Below are 22,885 nucleotides of genomic sequence, written 5' to 3'. Positions count from 1 at the left end.
GAATGAACAAAATATATTTACATTTATAAGCAACATTCTGCTATGGAGGTTATAGACACAAAAGTTGAATGCATTTAAAGTTGACTGAAAAGCGTTGGCGCGCATTGTGCAAAAAAAACCAAAAAAAAAAAAACAATGCATAAACTCCCAATGAATTGGGTGAGAAAATGTTACATTCTAAGTGGCATTAGCACTCATTTAATTATTTAAATACCAGAGGGACGTTTCATTAAAAAAAACTTAAATGGTTAGTCTGTTTTTATAGATCCCATGGGAACAGAGAAGATGAGCCAAAGATTAAATGTTTTTTAGAACATACAAAAACGGACACTATTAAGAAAGCCAACTTTGGATTTATTTTCAAAATAGTTTTAGACCATGTGATGTGATTACACATTCTTAGTACAAAAGGCGTATACAGAAAGCTTCACTTGCATGATGAACTGCAGGGACTCTAATGGATCAGTATAATTTGCTTTCCACTTGCGCTATGAACAAAAAAATAAAAAACAATAACCATGTCATAGCAAGCCTTAGAAGTAAACCCGTGTAATATGTACAATTGATTACTTTCTTTGGAGCTTACGAGGCTCCTTGAACTGAGCTTTTGGGAACTGTAAGACAGACTCTCCAACATAGACACGTAGACTTCGCAGACAGGATGAAAACACACAAAACAATCATTTTGATATTCCTGTCCTAATAATCCATTAGCGTTTCTGGAAAGCCTTTAAGCAATCATGCATACGGGCACTCTTGACAAGTTCATTTTCTGGAATTGGAAGATGTACAGCCACTAACAGTGAAACTCGCTATTAATAGGCAAACCATGATGGACGCTTGCGATTTCTTTCAATAATCCTCTTCCCTTCATCTTCGGCATGTGGTTTTTCCCCTTGATAGAGAACAACAGTCTCTACTGTGGGGGCTTTGAAGGGCCCTCCTTCCTTTGCCTTTATTTCTTCCCTGATCAGATGAGTTTCGTGGCGAATTTTCTCATAGCAGAAGCCACAAAGAACATGCTTTAATTTCAGGTGACCACATTCTGGACACATGTCAATATTGTCCTGAGTGAAAAAGAAATAAAAAGGGGGGAAAGCATGATTCTGTTTGCCTTTCCCAAAACCAGAGCTGAAATAAAATGTATATATTCAATACAAAATCTATAAGTGGTATTATATGTAAATCTCAGTAAAACTGCGGCCACCAATCACAGATTCCAGTTCAAGAAGCGTGCATTATTTACTTGAGATGATCTTTAGTTTAGGGGTTGAATCTGTATCAGTCAATCCAATTTTGCTTTACAGACAAAATGTAAGAGCAAAACTCCGAATTACTACCATCTGAGTTCAACATACATAAAATATCCATAATTATAACTTTTGTATTTATATTGTATTTATTTTGTATTGTATATAGTAAGTATCCCACATAGGAAGAGTTTTGTAATTATGGGTCATCTTGAATCAGAATGGGATTTATGAACATCAAATAATTTACTTTTATAAGTAACAATGCATTCTTTTCATATAACCAGCGATTTAAGGAGAAGGCAGAGATAACTTAATGGGGAAGAATCATTGTAAAGCTCTGGCAAATGGGGAGAATCTCTAATCCATAGTATATACATAATGTGGACTTTTAATGTAGATTTAATGCTTAAGATCTGTAAAAATATGCTGATTATTTGGTATATAGAATTGTATAAGATTTTGTAGAAAGAAAAGAAAAAAAAATCATCACTTCAAATAAGAATACCTTCACTTTTATGAGATTTCTTGGATTCCTTCGCCGGCAGCGATTGACTTCTATCGTTCTTCTACTTTTTGGTGCAGCCATCCAAAATATGCTGTCAAGAAAACTGGGTGCATTGTCACCTTTATCTGAATCTATCTCTGCTGGTGGAGCCTCCAAAGCCAGTGCTGGGCATTAAAAAGAAACAGTATAAATTAAAAGAAAATGGAGTTGTTGTATTTCTAATTTATTAAAGGTTTACATTACAGGTCTTCAATATAGTCAATGGTGATATTTATTGTAATTCTGCATTAAATACTAACAAAACAAACTGTATATATTTTTTGATATTGTACGACTATACAACTGGGATGTCAGTGGCAACATACACTTTATAAGACCACAAAAAAGTGAAAAAAAGTGGAGCAATCAGAACATTTCTTTGGTTGGTATAGCGACCGGATCTTTATTTATTTATATATATATATATTACATATGACCTCATATATAAATGTTTTCAGCTATTAATATTATTTGCCACATATACAGTACTACTCAACTAGCTTTCCCTAACTTGTAGGGTAGGACACAGTACCTTCCATGGGATGGGCATAAAGCTACCCTGAATCTAAGCCAAGATCATGGCCTGAGATTAAGGTCTGAGTCTTTACGTCATGAAAAATGGGCTGAATTGATTCTGCAGAAGCCCCCTCATTCACAAGGGGGGATCCACAAAACCGCTGAGGGACGTCTCAGCTATCCTATGCATTAAGTGCATAATCCTAATCTTTTAACATGTGTGTCAACATGTCTCATTCATACGAACAGAATGAATGAATGGACATGCATTTGCAGATTAATGCATGGAAGACCTTTTATCACTCTAAATGATTAGATACCGCTTGGAGTTCTATTTCTCACCAGGAGACATCGGCTGCAGGCCCAAAGCTCGAAGGACATTTTGTTCAGCGCGCAAACAAGATCTGAGGAGGAGATTCAGGACACCTCCAACTGGCCCACCGGGTAGCACCATCTTCACATCTACCCTTACACGCCTGTCACCTCTGCGTGGGTCACAGGAACTAGCTAAAGCGGAAGACTGGAGACACGCCAGTCCCAAGATGGCTTCCGCCAACCAACCTCTACTCTTAGCGAAATTTGCCAGTTCAGAAGCGTCTTTCTATAGGCTATCACGCAGGCTGGGTGAAACGTCATTGCAAACGCGACAGGGAAATGCGCATGTTACTGCACAGTCATGACAACGAGGATACTTCCAGTGCCCCAAATACCTATATTTAAATATGCCTCGTATGTTATAAACAATTAAAGAAAAATATGGCAAAATCATCGACCAAAAAAGAAATCACATCACTGCCACGTTTAATATTTTACCAATACCAGAAAAAAACAACAGTCTTATAAAAAGTAGCTTTATTGGCTAGAATGCTAGCGTTTTGCTTCCTGTAGTATAACAACTATTCTGACTCACGCCTGCCTCTTAGGACAGTTCATAATTACTTGAGGACTACATTACCCGTCATGCTTTAGTACAACCTGTCATTATCCTTACTGGCAATTGGACGTATTTTCTTCGGGTGACGTAATGCGCTCGCCGCCTGTGACAGTGATGGCGTAGGCGCGCTTGCCGTGCGGTTCACAAAGAGGAGGAGCGCTACTGAAGATGGCTGAACGCGGTTATAGTTTCTCGCTCACCACATTCAGGTAGGTGGAAAGCCTTACGGTATTATTTCATGAATACATCGGCGCCTTCTTTGGCTCTTTCCCCTGCTCTCTGTCTTGCCCCGGGGTTTATTTAATCTGTATGTGTATTGTATCTGTGTATTGGGATGTCTCGCAGGCCGGTAACTTTGCAGAGTCACCGTGGAGCTGATGTGAACCCCGGCCTTCATTCATATAGGGATGCTATAGGGTTGCTATAGGGTTTCCTAGCAGGGATATTACTGCGCTTTAGGGACTGAAGGCTGGATAGTGCCATGTGACTCTCCATAGAATGACACGGACACTAACTGGTTAATCCGTGGCATTATATTGTGTTTAACAAATCAGACGTTGGCAAAAGTTATTTTTAATAGCCTGCATATTTTTTTTTTATTCTCGTAGGATACATGGGGAGGAATAAGTAAGATGTACCATGTATTATCCCTGCATGCTGCCATCCAGTCCCGGACAGTAACCGCCTACAATTCATATGAATTGTAACTTATAGACATTATTTAGGAAGAAAATAGAAACACATTTTATTAATATTCCTGTGCTTTCATTTTCAAATCCATGGATTTAAGCCTAAAATATCCTCCGCCTTCTGCAAATCTTTAACGTTTAATGGGTTGTTGGTGTTCAGCAGTTTCGTTCTTGTTGGTAACTTTACTGTAGGGTAGTTAATGTAGCATTCTTAAATAAGGAAATGGATATTATTGGTCCCGGGAAGGTGTATTCTTCACATAGAGTCATAGAGTCACATAGACACTTAGGACCTTGGAGGTCTTTCTGTTCTAATTAACAGTTTCTAATCCTTTTCATCAGAAATGATAAAAAATCCTAATGAGATGCCAGGTGTACACAGTACTCCGATACACTGCATTGACAACTGAGACCGAGTCCTTTCTGGAATTGGTGTTTCCGCCATATTCCACCTCGATTCATCATTTGCTGCAACCAGTCTTTTTTATTTATTTTTTTAATACCGGTCATCAAATCACCAAGAATTTTGTGTCTAAGTCTTCGGCAATATGTCGATTTTCATACAAGGGGTGTAACAGGCCTCCGTTTTTTTTTTGTCTAAATCTTGTTTCACTTTCTGTTTGCCTTCCTCTGGGACGCTCCTCCTGCTAACAGCTTCGTACCAATGATCTCTGTATTGGTAAAAGCTGTGTTAAAGGGGCACTCCAGCCATCATATGCACTTTAGCGCACCCTTTTTTGGGGGGGGGCTTCCGTTTAAATGCATAGAGAGATTCACTAGAATGTCCTTGTATGTATTTGCTCTTGTTTTCCCATCTCCAGCTCCCTAACTTGGAGCAGATGCATTCGGCCCCATTGCTTTCTTGCCAGTGAGAAGGGCTTTAAGCACGAGAGGGCCACGTTTTACTGTTCATAAGCACAACGGTAATCTGAAAAATACAGGCACTTGTACGAATAACCTTTCTCCCTCTTTTTAGTCCGTCAGGCAAACTCGTTCAGATTGAGTATGCTTTGGCAGCTGTAGCTGCGGGTGCTCCCTCTGTTGGAATCAAAGGTATGTATTTTGATGGATGAACCTCCACCACTGCCCTAATGTGAACACAGGTGTATTATTATTATTTATTATTCATTGCTTAGACAAGCGTGTGTTAATATAACTTCATAAATAAAAAATTAACTTAAAGTGTATGGACTACTTAAACGCGAAAGAACCTTTTACATTTTTTTATGTTATTAGTATTCATGGCGCTTCCATTTCTAATAAAGGGACAGTAATGCCCAGTTTTGGTTTTGTCGGTTAAATGAATAGGCCCGGCACTAATGGGGCTTTTTTGTTGCAGCGTCAAATGGAGTGGTTTTGGCAACTGAGAAGAAACAGAAATCTATCCTTTACGATGAGCAGAGTGTACATAAAGTGGAACCAATTACCAAACACATAGGCATGGTCTACAGCGGCATGGGACCGGATTACAGGTGTGCAGCGTGCTTATTTTATTTCTCGTTCAGATAGCCTTCCACGAGACAGGTGATGTTTCGCTCAGATACCTCACTTTACTAATAGTGGGTGCACTGCATGGTATGTGTGTGTTAGTGGTCCATCAAAACAAAGGGCAAAATCAGGGCAATACAGGAAGGAGTTAACAGATTTAATTCAAAGGAACAGACAAAAGCTATTTACGTGGCTAGTTTTTAGGCATGTACTTACAAATATTCTGTGCCGTAGAGGAAGATGTGCTGGAAAACTGTTTTGCTGTAATTGCTCGAATATAAGAAGGATTTTGCAGAGCAAATGCTCTGAAAAATACCCTTCCTTTTATATTTGAGGTCATCTTATAATCCAACCTCAAATAGAGATCTGACTATAAGACTAAGACAATGCTGCAGGGGACCTCGTCTGCTCCTCCGCTGCTGCCTGGCACTTCCGCTGGGGCTTCTATGATCGAGCACCGGCATGACACGTCCTTCCGGTGCTCCATCATAGAAAGACGCGCAGACGTCCACTGTCTGCTCCCACTAGGCACCAGGGAGTCTGGAGCACTTAGGGCAAGTCTGGGGATGCATTGGTAAATCTGGGGGGGGGGGCAGAGTGGCATATCTGGGGGTGTAAGGCTTATCCGGGGACAGAGTGGCGAGCTGGAGGGGGGGGTAGATGTGCATAACTGTGAGGAGCAGGTTGGCAAATACAAGGAAATAAAAACAAAAATGCATTTTTCTCAATCATAGCTTTTATTAAATATGAAAAAATACTTTACATGTGAATTAATATTTACCAATAACTTTTTTCCTAAATTAATATTCTAATTTGGGGGGGGTCGTCTTATAATCAAACAAATACGGTATATAGCGCCATCATATTCGACATCGCTGTACAATGGACCACAGGAATACTGTATATATTTAACGGGGGGTTGTTGTGGTAAACGATGTTTGATTTTAGCAGCACTATTTAAGGTTGTTTGTCCTCACAGAGTTCTTGTTCGAAGAGCCAGGAAACTAGCTCAGCAGTATTACCTTGTGTATCAGGAACCCATTCCAACAGCACAACTAGTACAGAGAGTGGCTTCAGTCATGCAGGAATATACACAGTCTGGGTAAGTAGCCGTTATAATATTTGTGGTGTTTATTACTGCAAAGAAGGGTTGGTCTGTGGGCATCTGTTTTAGAAAACTAGAGGCTCTTACATTCACTATAGCATTATGCTCGCCCCATCTGCCACAGTAAAAATAAAACTGATTATCCATCGCTCACAAGCTTGGAATGTTTAGTTTAGTAAAGCTAATATATGTGTGTGTGTGTGTGTGTGTGTGTGTGTGTGTGTATATATATATATATATATATATATATATATATATATATATTTTTTTTTTTTTAAGAAAATGACAGGACTGCTTATTTAACTTTAAGACTACGTCTGTCGAGCCATACATGTATGAGGTCAGAGTATTATGATACAGGATGTGTATTATATACGATACAGGATGTGATAACTTTATGAATAACTGCAAAGGTACAATCAATCTTCTATAGTGGACGTAGTATGGTGTCCTTGAACCGGTGCCATAACTTTTCTGTGACTTGAGGAATCGTTCTCTCTCGCTGAAGATTGTGGATCACCGGTTACAATTAGCTACTTAAACCTATTGTAATATGCTGTATATTTCCGGTCGTTCTGGTGTACAGGTGTGTTTGAGAGTGTATTCTCTTTTTTTTCCCCTCCCAGTGGTGTACGTCCTTTTGGAGTCTCATTACTAATTGCAGGCTGGGATGAGGGACGACCATATTTATTTCAGTCTGATCCATCTGTAAGTAATTCTGCTATCGCTCTACAACTTCTTTACCATCCCAGACCCCAAACTCCCCTGCAATTTATAACTGGCATAGTATGAGACGCTAAGACTATTTTTATCATTTTATCTTCAAAATAACGTAACAAGCAAACACTGTATTCACATTAATCTTTAATCAAACATTCTTCCTGAAACTATGAAGTTGATACTTAAATTCTGGTGTGAATTAATTACATTTTTATCAACCTAGAACGTGTTAGGAGTTGGGCTCCGTTTGGTTTAAAGAAATGTAAACCCGACAAAAACTTCCCTGGCCTGAGCTGAGCGGGAGGCGTGTTATGCATTCACTATGGTGGGACTCCAAGGTTAAAGGGACCCCGCTAGAGCCCTGCGCGGGACTGCTTTTTTAATCCCGCTGATTTCTTTGCCCAATCCCGCCCACTCCCGCAATGTGGGTGTTCCGATCCCGCCACATTTGTGGCCAATCAAGCCCACTTCCTTACCTGAACTGCAGATTTCCTGCGCAGTCCCGCAAGTCTGCCCTCGAGTTGCTCCCTCACAGCGTCTCTTCTCTTGCTCCGCCCAGAAACAAGGCGGAGTCACGAGAAGTGATGACACTGTAAGGGAGCAGCGAGAAGGCAGCCTTGCGGGACTGCACGGGATTACCGGGACCCGCGGGTGCCTGACCGCCCGCAACCCCAGCAAGACCACCCGCAAGTTTTTTGTGCAGTGCAATGCAGTCCTCTAGACCCCACTATGTTAAATCACGGGGTGGCAAAAGGAAAGTCAATTGAATTGTAGCGGTAGTAATTCTCATTTTATATTATATAAACATGTTTATTTTTATAAATCTAGTACATAGCAAAAGGCACCCTTGATGGCGTGAATGCAGAAGAATCCACAAGGCTGCGTTCTAATGTCGCAACTATATACATTTTACGTAGGGTGGTGTAGCTACAAACATACATTACTACAGATTACCTACTTATAACACATTTTTGAAAAGAAAAATTGCTGGGCGTGTGTCTTAAAGGTTTGTTTTGTTGCAAATGTGACTCCATGTTTTATACTAAAGTCTGTTCTCTTTTTAGGGGGCCTATTTTGCATGGAAAGCAACAGCAATGGGGAAGAACTATGTGAATGGAAAAACCTTCCTTGAAAAAAGGTACTAAAATTCATAACATAGCACAAGAGCTATGTATTCCTTTCACAACATTTTACACCCCACATTTTCACCGGTGTTCAGCATCATATTTCTCTTATTTATGAAAGGATACTATTTAAGTAGCATTTTTTCATATTTGGTTAGAATTATAGTAACACAGCTCCTAATTTTTTTTATACTTTATTTTTTGTTGTCTGTAGATTACTAATATTCCCCTGTAAAATCTTGTTCTGAAAAAACTCTTGTATGTTTTTGTTCAGATACAACGAAGATCTGGAGCTTGAGGATGCCATTCACACTGCAATTTTAACACTCAAGGTATTTCTATGCAATTGTCCTATGCCTGTGGTCGTCTTGTATTCTTTTTGCTGATATATAATAAACTTTTCTCTGTCCCAACAGGAAAGTTTTGAAGGGCAAATGACAGAGGACAATATCGAAGTTGGAATTTGTAATGAAGCTGGATTCAAGAGGCTCACTCCTGCCGAGGTGAAGGATTACTTGGCTGCTATAGCATAAGTGATCTTCACGCTGTGGGAGTACAGTTGATGTAGTTTATTATTTTTTGTTTGTTTTTGGTTTTCTGCCACTTAAGGATTACAAAAAAAAATGTTTTCTTTGCAGATTTTTTTGCATACTTATTTCTACCTGTCTGACAGATCTTTTTAAAATGACATGGGTTGAATCATAATAAACAATACCAATAATAAAATGTGTTTCCTCTCTTTTTGTGTGGATGGACCACAGCGACTATCGGTAAACCAGAGTGTTCAGCCGTTTCCAAAATGAGCTGATCCATTTTACCCCCCTTAATGGCTAAATGTGACATGGATGGATATGACCATGCGCGTCTGCAAAGCTCTTCATACAAACTTTGCGGGATACTATTATTATTTTTTATATTGTCAGCACGTAAGAACCGTTCGGCCCGTGTAGGTTGCCTGTTTTCAAATTCAGCCCTTATATACTAGACATGCACCACCAAATGTGTTCCATGTAATCCAATGCAGATCCAAGACAAAGCTGATGTGTGTGCTGTGCCTTAAGGTGGGGGACCAGCTCCTTTGATGCTTCGCTTGCCCAGCAGATGGGGAGGGGGGGGGGATTGTACGCTCTGTAAATGGCTTTTGCCAACCACATTGGGAGAAGAAGTAAAAGCCCTTAAATGAACTCTAACTCATTTCAAATGGGGTCTAAGGACGATGTCTGCAGGACAACACATGTCCTGAATGCTTAGGACAGAGGCAAATGTATTGGGGAGGGGAGAAACTATTAAATATTCTTCCACGCAGCTGCAAGGGGGAGAAAACTGTAATTTTAAAGGGGGCAGTCGGATAACGGCTGTACTGCTTACCGTGGGGCTGAGTCTGTTCTATTACTGCTGATTTTTAACCCATTGAGACTATGGCGCAGTGTAACGGCGCCCCCAAAAGTCATCGGGACCTCAAATATACACAAAAGGGGAAGCACATCACAATTTGCATCTAAATACAAATTTCCTAACAAACTCAAAATATTGAGAAAAAGAACAAGTCGGTGCACGTCATATTTTTTAGGCATCTCTGAAGTCATCAGCAAAGCAGACAGGGAGATAAATGAATGAAACCTGTATCGTGTTAACGAGTTTAAAATGTATCGAGGTAAAGCTTGATAAATAATAAAATTAATAATCAACAAAAATAAAACAACCATTTTTTATATTTTCCCATTACTTTTAAGATGAAATTGCATCAGCCATGGTAATATTACGTTTATTTATATAGCGCTAGCTGATTCTGTAGCGCTGTCACAATCGATGGTAAGTAAAGTGATATATATATATATATTTTTTTTTATCAATCTCAGAAATATACATATACTGTATATATAAAAATTAGTCTATTTGAAGCAATTACGATCTCACTGCAATGCTAGCTCTGAAAACCCACGCACACAGCACATAACTCCTGCACATAACAAGTTGACATGCATGGCCTGAAGCATTATGGGATACTAGGGTTTTCAGCGGCTGCTCGATGTTCACGACGTTCAAGACCATAAACTACAACTCCCATAAAGCACTTCGGCTTCGCGCATGCGCTTTTAGTAATAGTGTGCCTGAGGCGGTGTAGCGTAGGTTACTGTTGCTGCCACTTTCTTGCTCTTTGCGTTTATTACACAGGATAGAGGTAAGTTATAATGACGTGGTCTGTTTTGTTTTCCTGCCGCCCGTATTTGCGAGTTATTTGTCATTTTGAGCTAATTATTCATAATATTTAATATTCTCTACAGGCCAGCAACACTTGTCAATTTTTACAGGCCCTCTGTCGGCATGTGTAATATGTGTATATCCCAGGTGTTATAGTTGGATATTAAGTTGCTATTTTTAGTTATTGGCGTTACCTAAGACATTGTATAGTGTAAAAAACACAAAATGATGTCATAAAATACATTTGCCTAATGGGTGTAGCTAATTTAAAATGTCTGCAATATTGTGGCCCAAAAACCTTTATATTGTCAGTTTAGTAGGGAATTATCCATTGATGCCGGTAATTCATATTATCATTTGTTGCTTAAGTCATATATATATATATAATCACCGAGTGTTCCTTGCAAATGCAGCATCCCTCCAATGTATTTGCCTCTTTACCCAACCACCACCTCCTGGGCTTCCAAGGATGTGTTTGGTCGAGTACTACTAGCCAGCACAGGACTGCATGAGAGTTCTAGGGGGGTCAATAAGACCCCCAGAGCGCATGCAAAGATAGCACTCTCAATTCCAGTGGGAGAGATCTTCTGCCACTTATTGGAGTGGACAGCACACTCCACTCCAGAGCTGCAGCTTCTTATAGTAAGTGCTTTAATTCTTTCCCTATAGGTTAAGGAATGCATAAGAGAGTACCTATTGTTTACAGAGTGTTATATTTAGTTTAATATTGTGCCCATATGTAAGTGAGTTTGTAGCTTTCTCAGGGTTTCCGTGTAAAAAGCCGTCAAATGCTTATCCACGATAAATATTTTACTTAATAATCCGAGCTAGGTCAGGTCTCCTCTCATATGTGCCTGTGAGTAGTATTTCACCATAACTGTATTTGACTCTATTCTAAGGTCAGTCTTCATCACATTAAAAGTAACATGCTGTTTCTTCCCATCTTGTACAGGTATAATGATGCCAACATGTCTGTTCAATCAATGCTTTGTGAGCGCATAGCTATTGCCAAAGAGCTGATGAAACGAGCCGAAGCCCTCTCCAGATCACGAGTAGGCGGTGTAGAAGGTGGAGCGAAATTATGCAGCAAGTTGAAAGCCGAGTTAAAATTCTTACAAAAAGTGGAAGCTGGAAAGGTAGCCATTAAAGAGTCTCACCTTCGAAGCACAAACCTCACTCATTTACAAGCCATAATAGAGTCGGCAGAGAGCTTAGAGGATGTGGTCAGCGTTCTCCATGTCTTCAGCTTCAATGATGGATTTGGTGAGAAGCAAACACTCGTGGTGGATGTCGTCGCAAATGGTGGTCACACCTGGGTGAAAGCAATTGGACGGAAGGCTGAAGCACTGCACAATATATGGTTGGGAAGGGGCCAATATGGAGATAAAAGCATAATGCAACAGGCAGAGGATTATCTACGAGCCAGCTGTCAGCAGCCAGTGCAGTACAGCAGCCCTCATATCATATTTGCCTTTTACAATAGCGTTTCCAATCCAATGGCTGAAAAATTGAAAGAGATGGGCATTTCTGTACGTGGGGATATTGTTGCTGTTAACCCCTCGCAGGACGATCTTCCAGAGGATAACTTATTAAGTAGCAGCGAATCTGATGATGATGGCTCAGAGTTGTTGCAAGTCGGCAAAGTTGACAGGGAAAACATAGTGGCCACTGTTGCTTTTCCTACAGAGATCAAAATAGAAGTCTGCAACAGAGTCAACTTGGACATTACTACCTTAATCACCTATGTATCAGCTCTCAGTCATGGGAGTTGCCACTTAGTCTTTAAGGAAAATGTGTTAACAGAGCAGGCGGCTCAGGAAAGGCAAGAAAAGGTGCTGCCCCTGTTGCAGTCTTTCATGGAAGGCAAGGAGTTGTTTGCTTGTGAATGTGCTGTCAAGGACTTTCAGTCTATATTAGAAACCTTAGGTGGGCCAGGAGAGAGGGAGAGAGCTGCGTCTCTATTAAAGAGAGTTACTGTGGTACCCGATCAGCCTTCAGAACGTGCCTTAAAACTTGATGTCAGCTCGAAAATAAATAGTCGTTCGATCTCTATCTTTGGGACAGGGGACACTTTAAAAGCCATCACGATGACTGCCAACAGTGGCTTTGTAAGGGCAGCCTCTAACCAGGGTGTTAAGTTTAGTGTGTTCATTCACCAGCCACGAGCACTAACCGAGAGCAAAGAGCCATTTGCTACCCCTTTACCAAATAATTACACATCCTCTGATCTACAATGAGAGGTCTAGTAAATTACTAAAATATTGTAGGGATGCAGGCCGACATAATTATATAAAATTGCTAATTATTATTATTAAAGATAAAAGTGCCACTTTAAGTAAGAATCTTATTTTGTAGTGTTGAAAAAGAACTACGATATCAACAAGTTAATATATCATTTACCATTCTACTGGTTTTGCTAAATTAAAGGCAAACGGTTTCCATGAAATGTACCAAATTGACTCTTTGAAAATATATTCCTGGGTAAAAACATTGTGTGTTTTTTGTTATTTCAAAACCTTTTCTTCTGTAAATTCAAATGATTATATCGCGTTTTCCCATAGTACGGAGCTGCATAATCTGACTGGGCTTTATAAATCAATATATTATAAAGGAGCAGGCACTACAAAATAGAGCTAAGAAATTACCGTATTTGCTCGATTATAAGACGACCCCGATTATAAGACGACCCCCCAAAATCAAAATATTAATTTAGGAAAAAAACAAAAAGCCTGAATATAAGACGACCCTATAGGAAAAAAAGTTTTACCAGTAAATATTAATTCATGTAAATATATTTTTTAAATTTCCTTTTATTTGCCAACCTGCCCCCCAGTTATGCCACTCTGCCCCCAGAAATGCTTTATACCCCCCCTATTTGCCACTCTGCCCCATGATATGCCTTATACCCCTATATGCCACTCTGGCATATAGGGGGTTAAAAGGCATATCATGGGGCTGAGTGGCATATAGGGGGTTAAAATGCATTTCTGGAGGTATATATGCATATCATGGGGCTGAGTGGCATATAGGGGGTTAAAATGCATTTCTGGAGGTCCAGAAATGCATTTTAACCCCCTATATGCCACTCAGCCCCATGATATGCCTTTTAACCCAGCATGTACTGGCTGCCTTGGCTTGATAGGAGTGTGATTGCTGCTAACAGCAATCACACTCCTATCAAGCCAAGGCAGCCAGTACATGCTGGAACCTGGGGATGATAGTAGTGGGATTACAGCCTCCCTATGCCATGCTACAACCCCCACCCCCCTTACACATCCATGCTATCACACACAAACACACATTCACAAACATTTAAATACTCATTCATTCCATTAATCACACATACTTCACACATTAATCACACATACTTACCCAAAAACCCTCCCCCACCCCCTTACCTGAACTGCAGATCTCTCACTCGAAGACTTCTGCAGGGGACCGGCTGTACCAGCAACTTCTCTGGCCCCGCCCCCAGAGGAGGGAGGGGGAGATAGAGTTCTGTGAGGAAGCTACAAGCTTCCTGTCCTCCTGCTTCTAACGGAAGAGACGCTGCTCGCGACCGGTAAGCAGCATGGCCCCAGCCATTTTTTTGGGGTCTGATTAGAAGACGACCCCGATTATAAGACGAGGGGTATTTTTCAGAGCATTTGCTCTGGAAAAAACCTCGTCTTATAATCGAGCAAATACGGTAAGTTAAAAGGCAAGCAGGAAAAAATGCTCTCTGTCCTAAGCCTTAAATCATGAAATGCTTCAGGACTACTTTTGTTAAACCTCTTGCCTTCAAACTTTGACCTTTTAATATGGACTCAATAAAGGATCATTTTATTGGTTTATTTTTGCAGTCTGGATATAGAGAAACACACCTCTTTTTAGTAGTTCCAAGTTACTCTGGTTGAAAAAGGGGCAAGTCAGGTTAAACCCTTTCAAGTACCAATATCTGTTTCAAAAGTAGGTAAAAAAAATTACTTTTAACCAATAGTGTCCCAAAGAAAGCCAATCAACCCGTTCCCCTCGACCCTCTTTTCCACCGACCCTTGGCTGGGGTTTGTGCTATCTGTGAAGATGTCTTTCCTCAAAGGCCAACAAGCCTGGTTTGTAAAAACTGTCCTGAAAACACATAGAAATACAAAGGTCTCTAACTGCTGGTCTGATGCAAAATCGTAAAAATATACTTGAAGTCATTTCTTTGGTTTAAGGCTTTGTGTTACTGAATCTTGGTTCGCTTCAGCGTTGCATACATGTTTAAGGCTTTCTGTAGCTTGATGAAATGTTATCTAAAGCTATCTTTATTAAGGTATCTAAAGATAATTATTCAATGGAAATCTAAAAAAAAAAAAAAAACCCACACACTTTGGGTCCCCTGTTAAGAATTTTGCGTATTAATGTTGCAGTGTTAATTCAATGTATTTCTAACAATGGAATAATTCTAAAACTACCTCCCATTAATTTGAATGTATTCAAAAAGGAATGAAGGTTTCTTATTATTCAATGCATTTATTTTGTAATAGTTTCCCAAATTACAAGGTTAATAATTTTCTCCAATAGATGTAAGCGGTTGTATATGTGTAACGTGTCCTCATTTCAAGAGCTGTGGCTTTTAATCAAATATTCCAACCGGATCATGCAGCCTTGACCGTAATATTGTTTTAATGTGCCAAAGGCCCTACATGTGTCTTCATCGGCTGCCACACTGCATGAATGATAACGTTAACCGCCTTGGGCCTGTTCCGTATCCTTGAAAAGCATAGAACTTTCATAACCTCGGGCAAGCCAGCTTTTAAATAAGGTGTGAAACTGGCCAATGTAAGTACTTAGCAAGATCGGATACTATACCAAAGGCCATTTAGTCCATTTAAATTCAAGACTTTCTTGTATATGTATATAATATAATCAATGTGTCACAATCTCCTTAGCAACCCATTGGGGGCTTTCTGCTGATTGTTCCCCCATTAGCACTTGGCCCAGGCTTTAAAACTAAGACAATGCACAACAGTATAAATATGGGCTGCCATTTAAAGCTATATTGTTCTACAAGAAATGCAGAATATATCTACAAATACCGTCTTTATTCTGACCATGCTGTGGTGTTTTATTTGCATTATTTTAAGTGATCGGAAATGTCTTTACCCAGCTGTATCTGTTTTAAAAGGTCTCGGAGACGCAGCTCTGTACGATTATAACGGATGCCCAATGCAAAGCCCTGTTTCCTATCCATGGCTTTACATTATACCGAGATTCCATTTTTTTCTTTCTCATAGGGTATAGCCCCCCAACTATACAGTTGTATATGTATAGTAGCATGGAGAGTTTATCTTTCCATATTTTCAGATTGAGATTAATTATGTTTTTATAGCTTTTATTATGTAGGCCTAGATGTGTTTTTCAAGGCTGACCAAAATCCCATTAGATGTTGTAAAATCAAAGATTTTCCGATATTGTGGTATAATCCTAGAATAAGGGTGTTATGTACCTGCATACGCGGAGCTCCTCTTCCCTTCCTTCTGCTTGAGGAAGGGGGAGACCCCCCTCAACCTCGCAATCGCTCTAGCAGCAGCCAATACAGAGAAGAGGGAGACCTTCCTTCACTTCACGACCTCCATGGAGAAGGGGGAGACCCCCTCCCCCGGAACGGCCTCGCAGGAGAGGAAGACCTCCCTCCCTGCGGCAGTCAGGTCCGGCATATGTGGACTCCGGAGCAACAAGGCTTTTTAATGGAAGATTACGCCACATGCAAGATGGCCGCAGATCCTGACATCTGAAGTGAGTTTTTTTTTTTGTTTCACTCATTTTGGCCCCAAACCGATTTCCATGCCCCTTCCTTTCGGTTCCTATTTAAACCTCCTAGTTTCCTAGGATCCTTGCCCTCTCATGGTCACCAATGCTTATAGTGCTGTCCTGCGTGCGTGTTATCCTTGGCAGTCCTTTCGTGTTTGACCTTGGCTTGTTTCCTCGTTTACGTTGGTTCTCCTATATGCTGACCTCGTCTTGTTTTGACCATGTTTCTACTACCCTTGGGTTCTGCCTGACTCCGGTGTCTCCAACCTTTCTGTGTGTAGCAGTTTGGGTACACTTCTACTTTACTCAGAAAATCCAACCTGGAGAATTAGTCATCAAATCCTTATTATTGATTACACATGAGACTCTTCTGCATCTAAATTCAGTGGTAGCTTTTTGTTTAGTGAAAATATTTAATGCCAAGCACCCAGGCAAAACTTTTTTTTTTTTTTTTTTTTTTTAGTAACCTCTGCAAGTTCCAAATAACCTGGCATAGTTCCACTGCAAATATACTTGGGCTGAATATAATATGGGGTCGTATGCAGGGCACTTATGGTTTTGTTTTGGCCTAGGGTGGCCATCGACAAACGTGATTCATCAATGCCATTTGATTGGTAGATTGGGTACACGCGGCTACATGTATGTCATGTGGACTGTTTGCTTTAATCTACAGTACTGTTCTGGTTTTGTGTATGTCCACTCTGCAACAGTCCATATGCTGAGGACTGCAGTTTTATGTGGCTAGCTGGTTACATCTATAAAACCATTTTCATTAGCAAGTGGAATTTCAAAGGGCAAAAACAGTTACAAACCGTAACAGAATGTACACTGATTTGTCCACAGTGTGGCACTATCACAAAACTGAAAACCGCAAAAAAGCATGTCTGTTTATTACAATCTGTACAGGGAACTATAAAACTGCTTAAAGTTCACGGTTCTGGTGAGACAAAATATTCAGTCGGGAAATGCTGCTTGCCAAAATATATTTATAGTCTGTAGGTTCATTAAACAGTTTATATTGTACGAAGGGCTTTTTCTTTAGTCTACATGACAATTACATATGGAAAAAATGTTTACTGTGGTTTCAAGCAGTTCATTACTTAAAACCAAATCTACTATAATATTTTGGTCCAACAAGAATACACTACGTGTTAAAATGTAATTGAAAACACAAATTCAGTTTGTGAAATAACCGATTTTCTAAAAAGTTAATGTTAAATTTTATTGATCTCCTCACATGACCCATGGTCTCCACTGCCAGTAAAAGCGGGCAGTGAAGCAGCTACCTGGCATCTGTAATTCTACATCTAGATCAGGGGTGTCCTACAGTAACTGGGACTGTTGGAAGGTATGTACTATGAGTTATGTTAACATTTTAGAAATGTATTTTAGACAAAGGCACTCTCGAAGAGTTGCGAAGTCTTTATGTTTGTACAGTGTATATATTGGAGGGTCCCTGAATTAAGGAACAGAGGTTGTTTAATCTCCATGATATCAACATAACTTCTTTAATAGAGATGTAGGGGATACAACCATTACTGGTGTAAGGGGCCAGGCTGTCCTGAGGGGCCCGCTCGCAGAGACAAAGGCTTTTTCCATAGAAAAATACACTAAACCACTGATTAGAAGGGGCTGGTGGAAGAGTCGTCACTAGGGTAAAGGAGGTCTTCCCAATCAGGAGAGACTTCTCCACACGGAGCTTAGTCTAAGCAGCAGCCAGCACCAAGTAAGAAGCCCACTGTGATATGAGTGTGTTATGTCACTGTTTGTGTGTGCAACATCTGGTAAATTATGTATTTAATTGTCTTGTGCTCATGTGCTCATGTATGGTAGTGGAGGGGTAAAGTTGTCTGAGGCTGGGAGTGGAACACACACATTGCAGGAGCGGGCGGTAATGGTCACAAAATCAGCGGGAGCGGGATTCAAAAAACAGTCCCGCGCAGGGCTCTAGTGTAAGGGCAGTGTGTGTGTGTGTAAGGGCAGAGTAGGTATTGGTGTGTGTGTAAAGGCAGGGGAGTGTGGGGGCGGTGTGTGTGTGTGTGTGTATATGTGTTTATGGGCACGTGTGTGAAGGCAGTGTGTATGGGCACGTGTGTGTAAAGGCAGTATGTAAGGGCAGTGTATGTTTATATACGTGTGTGTAAGCTGGTGTGTGTATGTGTGTGTTAATGGACAGGTGTGTGTAAAGGCAGTGTGTAAGGGCAGTGTATGTGTATATATACGTATGTGTGTAAAGGCAGGGTTGTGTAAGGGCATTGTATGTGTATATGTGTGTTAATGGACAGGTGTGTGTAAAGGCAGTGTGTAAGGGCAGTGTATGTGTATATATGTGTGTGTTTGTAAGCCGGTGTGTGTCTGTGTGTAAAGGCAGGGTTGTGTAAGGGCAGTATATGTGTATATGTGTGTGTTTGTAAGCTGGTGTGTGTATATGTGTGTAAAGGCAGGGTTGTGTAAGGGCAATATATATATGTGTGTGTGTGTGTAGGGGCAGTGTATGCGTATATGCGTGTTAATGGGCAGGTGTGTCTAAAGGCAGCGTGTATGTGTGATTATGGACAGGTGTGTGTAAGGACAGTGTAAATAAAATAACCTCTGTTAAAAAAAAAAGAAATAGCTAACATTTTTTGGATTTTTACATAAACGCTAAACAAAAAATCCCCCTATTTGTTTAACCCCTTCAAGACCGGGGCGTACCTGGTACTTCCGGGTCAAAGGTCACCAGGTACGTCATCGATGATGCTCGATTGCTATGGACGCTGGGATCGCGAGGGGCGGCTGCTACTGACCGCTGGGTGTCCCCAGCGATCCGTAGCAGCCACTCCCCCTCAATTCCGTGCACGTGATCGCTTTGCAGCGAATCACGAGCACGGATCTTAAATATTTTTAAAAAAACTGCGGTCTTCAAGGGAAGATGCAGTTTGCCAATGCCGGTCCTGAAGGGCTTAATATGCCTTCTTTTGCAGCATGAAGTATATGCTCTATGACCAAAAGTATGTGGACATCTGACCATCACACCTATATGAGCTTGTTGCACATCCCATCCCAAAACCATAGACATTAATATGTAGTTGCCCCCCAAACCACCTCTCTGGAATGGTGTTCCATAAGATTTTGGAGTATGTCCAACTCATCCCAAAAAAGGGTTTAAGGTCAGGACTTTGTCCAGGCCACTAGTTCCTTATCAAACCATGTCTTCGTGGACATTTCACTATATAAAATATATTCCCATGATCCTTTCGTCTCACAGTTTAATACAAAACCCCCCAAAATAAATAGAAAAAAAAGTTTGCAAGTTCGGCGAGTGCGGACATTTAACTGTTGCAGCGGGGAGACCAGCGGATCATGGGATCATCTAGTATATATGTCATGGTTGACTGATCTTTGAAAATGGTTCAATTTACACTTTGTTAATTAAATATTATTATACATTAACATAATAGATAAAATATTTGAAATGGTGCAAAAAACAACAAAATAATAATATACAAAAAGGAAGAGGTGGATCTCAAAGACAAAAAGATGGAACCTAAAGAGGGTGGGGTTTACAGTGCAAGAGGTATGGCCTAGACTGGAAGGGGTGGAGAAATTAAAATGAGGGGGCGTGTGGGTTTAGTCAGGCCTAAGAAAGCACAATACCTAAATACACCACTATTTTGATGTCTATAATATCTGTTAATAGTTTAGTGTTTGCACATCTTTGCATTTTATCCATGCACACAAAGATCAGTCTCCAGGCCTGGACTGGATATTGGGCTCACGGTGCTTAATAACTCATTTTCTAGTGTCAAGACTGCTCACACATGGATCTGCATGAATGCATCTATGCTGATGGAAAAGTGTAGCATGCAGCTGCGTTTATACAGCGTGTGGCTCCAAGTGCTTGGCCCATGGGCTGCAGGGTCTATTTCATGTCGCAGTCCAGTCTTGTGATTTTTTGCTGCGCATTATGCTGTCTGATTTACGCTCCAGCATTGTGAGACCCGGTAGCAGATACTGTATATAAAACCACTGGTGCTCAGACTACTCAGGATGCTTAGCTAACGGAATTGGCTATCAGCCTTATTGGCAACATCATCAACCTCCTAATAGATCACATATTCGCAAGTGTCCACAAAAAATTCATCCATACAGATGGAATTCCTAGCGACAAGATTGGAACATTCATAACAAAGGCACTGTTACGGCATCTATAAATTAAAGTTATTCAGTGATTTATTAACCGAAAAAGTCAACAATATAAAAAATGTTTGATCGATGCGATGCATTGAAATATTTTGCGTTATGCCTCTTCTTTATACAAATGCATTTAAAGTACCGTGGCAGTACTAACTGGTTTCAGTCAAATGGTGGCCAACAGTGCAAATGCAGATGAATTCTGGGCTACCTCACATGTATAAAAATATTGGGGTCGGAGGGGCATGATCTTTCTAGTTCCATTCTTGATTTTATATACAAGAATGTATTTGATAATACATCCATCCATATTGATTTCCAGTATCCACATGTTGATGTGTAAGTATGTGAATTATCATTCGTATACAGTATTCATATGAATCGTGGAACCTTTAAATTCAGTAGTTTACCTTTTTTTTAACCCCTTTCAGAATTCACATGAGATAGATACATATGTTAGATTTCTGGTAAGGGGAAAGTTTAGTAACTGATGTTTGATGGCCATGTAGATATGGTTTCTAAAAGTTACTTTTCAATTTACTGACTGGGAAGCTTGGCATGGAATCATCTACCACTGATTGTTAAGAACAGGCATTAGTCGAAGGAAGGCCTCACTGATTACTGAAAGGCACAATTGTTACGTTCATTAAAGAGACTGAAATATGCAGTCCATTATTTTGTCAGAGGGAAAAAATCTCCATTACAGTAATTAGGGGCGCAGAAAGGAATTTCTAGATCAGAGTAGTGTTACAAAGGGTAAAAAAATATATAAAAAATATAATCATTTTATGTTTAATTTGCTTTGCTGGTTAGCTTTTTAGTTACAAGCATGGCAGGACTGCTACAAGGGAAAGTGCTTAATTATACAGGTATGTGATGTAGAGCTTGCCAGAATAAAATATATAACATCAAGATTTTAAATGCAGTTTGCTTCACAACCATCTGATTTTGGAATAATTGTGGAGAATATTTTCAGTGGCTTAATCTTTTTTATTGAAAGTTCTGGCAAACAGGCCTCCATAGACTCTTTGATCCAATATCAGAAAGCTCAGGGTCAGCTCATTTAGAGCATCCCTAGCAATGCAACTATATGCTTGAAGAGTTAGACTTTGAGTTGCGATTACACCTACCTAAGGTATAGTAAATTTATAGTCAGTCTATGAAGCATAATAAGACATACTGGAAAATACGAGGTGAGACCTTTTAAAGAAGAACCTTACGCAGGTGAAAGCAAAGTTGTTTTTAACTATATTAAGAATGTTTCCACTAAAAACAGGCTACGCTATTGTTTTCCATTCTGGGTTACAGAGAAAATAAGCCCTTGTGTTTAGTAGGTGAAACTTTCTGAACCTTATGAGGATATCTGGTCCAGTTTTTTATTATTAGAAGTGTTAAAAGCACTCAATAACACCAGACAACCCTACTTTAACAGCTATTCTTCTGTTTACAAAATGTGAGCATTCTCCTGTCAGCTGGTTGGTGGTCAAGTTGTTCATTGAGTCTACAAGTACAATTAAGTTTTAGCTCTTTTGGGCCAATGTACTTCCTCCTGGGAATTAATTCAAATTTCTGTAAATTGATGAGCTGTTATGCCCTCCATATATTCTTAATGTGAGTTGACTTGAAATGTGGTTAAGTCGGCAGCCAGGCTGACTTTAGTGCATAGTCGAGTTTACCTCCTTTACTGTATTGAAAGTGGCTCGAGTAATTCAACACAACTGCCAACTTGACTAGATTTCTATGTGGTAATTAAGGCAAATAAGAAAAAATAGGCAAGATGGTAGGTTGCGTGGCATAGAGTGAAACAAATAACCTACCCAGCTGGTTTGGGAAATGGTTGTGTTTATGTTAGAAGTGATGGGAATATTTAAGCCTTCTAAGAACCAACAATGTGTACAATATATTGGGTTCACTAGAATTTGGGAATCTAATTTAAAAGTAATGTGTCATGGACGTCAAATAGGGAAAAAGCCGCATAATGAATTTTTTGGTCAGACTGTACCAGCGTTCTCTGAATAGGACACAGACAAATAGATCCAGGTTTCAGAATGAAAAATCTGATCATTTGACCCTATTTAGTATAAAAATCACCATGATCACCAACTTCACAGGAACTAATATGTTGTACATAGGCGGGACTTTTTTGTGTTCTTTAAAATATACAAAAAGTTAAAGTAATGAAAATACATAGCTTAATGTGTCTGTGTGACATGTACAGCTTCTCTCTTTATCAAACCTTGTCTCTTTCATGGCAGATAGTTATCTACTGTCATGGATTTGAATGTATTCAGTCTACCTTCTCTATTACTTGAACCTCTTTAAAAATACCAATCCTTGTCCATCAACTTGACATCTGTTTTTG

At 39.9% G+C, this 22,885-nt stretch overlaps 3 protein-coding genes across 3 annotated transcripts; 2 read left to right on the top strand and 1 right to left on the bottom strand.

Annotated features, from left to right (window-relative positions):
• Window positions 1-333: 333 nt before the first annotated feature.
• Window positions 334-2,852, bottom strand: MRPL32 (mitochondrial ribosomal protein L32). The gene is made up of 3 exons (XM_053466173.1): window positions 2,656-2,852; window positions 1,759-1,922; window positions 334-1,067 (listed from the first exon to the last, which is right to left on the bottom strand). Exons 1-3 carry the CDS (start codon window positions 2,765-2,767, stop codon window positions 816-818), a joined length of 528 nt encoding a protein of 175 aa, XP_053322148.1. The 5' UTR covers window positions 2,768-2,852; the 3' UTR covers window positions 334-815.
• A 489-nt stretch (window positions 2,853-3,341) lies between these two features.
• Window positions 3,342-9,099, top strand: PSMA2 (proteasome 20S subunit alpha 2). Its single transcript, XM_053465988.1, has 8 exons — window positions 3,342-3,456; window positions 4,913-4,989; window positions 5,276-5,408; window positions 6,404-6,526; window positions 7,156-7,237; window positions 8,314-8,387; window positions 8,648-8,705; window positions 8,790-9,099. The coding sequence occupies exons 1-8, from the start codon at window positions 3,416-3,418 to the stop codon at window positions 8,904-8,906; spliced, it is 705 nt and encodes a 234-aa protein (XP_053321963.1). The 5' UTR covers window positions 3,342-3,415; the 3' UTR covers window positions 8,907-9,099.
• Window positions 9,100-11,528: 2,429 nt separating this feature from the next.
• Window positions 11,529-13,030, top strand: C5H7orf25 (chromosome 5 C7orf25 homolog). Its single transcript, XM_053466886.1, has one exon. The coding sequence runs from the start codon at window positions 11,544-11,546 to the stop codon at window positions 12,810-12,812; it is 1,269 nt and encodes a 422-aa protein (XP_053322861.1). The 5' UTR covers window positions 11,529-11,543; the 3' UTR covers window positions 12,813-13,030.
• Window positions 13,031-22,885: the final 9,855 nt, after the last annotated feature.

The sequence above is a fragment of the Spea bombifrons genome, chromosome 5, assembly GCF_027358695.1.
Source record: "Spea bombifrons isolate aSpeBom1 chromosome 5, aSpeBom1.2.pri, whole genome shotgun sequence".
NCBI classification, from domain to species: domain Eukaryota; kingdom Metazoa; phylum Chordata; class Amphibia; order Anura; family Pelobatidae; genus Spea; species Spea bombifrons.
The sequence above is the reverse complement of the archived record's forward strand: the minus strand, read 5'-3'. Positions and strand labels throughout refer to the sequence as shown.

Coding starts and splice junctions, on each gene's coding strand:
- MRPL32 (XM_053466173.1), bottom strand. CDS start 2,767: ATGGTGCTACCCGGTGGGCCAGTTGGAGGTGTCCTGAATCTCCTCCTC. Junction 1,923..2,655: donor CCTGCAGCCGATGTCTCCTG/GTGAGAAATAGA, acceptor TTTAATGCCCAG/CACTGGCTTTGGAGGCTCCA. Junction 1,068..1,758: donor GAAATCTCATAAAAGTGAAG/GTATTCTTATTT, acceptor TTTTTCACTCAG/GACAATATTGACATGTGTCC.
- PSMA2 (XM_053465988.1), top strand. CDS start 3,416: ATGGCTGAACGCGGTTATAGTTTCTCGCTCACCACATTCAG. Junction 3,457..4,912: donor TTCTCGCTCACCACATTCAG/GTAGGTGGAAAG, acceptor CCCTCTTTTTAG/TCCGTCAGGCAAACTCGTTC. Junction 6,527..7,155: donor CAGGAATATACACAGTCTGG/GTAAGTAGCCGT, acceptor TTCCCCTCCCAG/TGGTGTACGTCCTTTTGGAG.
- C5H7orf25 (XM_053466886.1), top strand. CDS start 11,544: ATGTCTGTTCAATCAATGCTTTGTGAGCGCATAGCTATTGCCAAAGAG.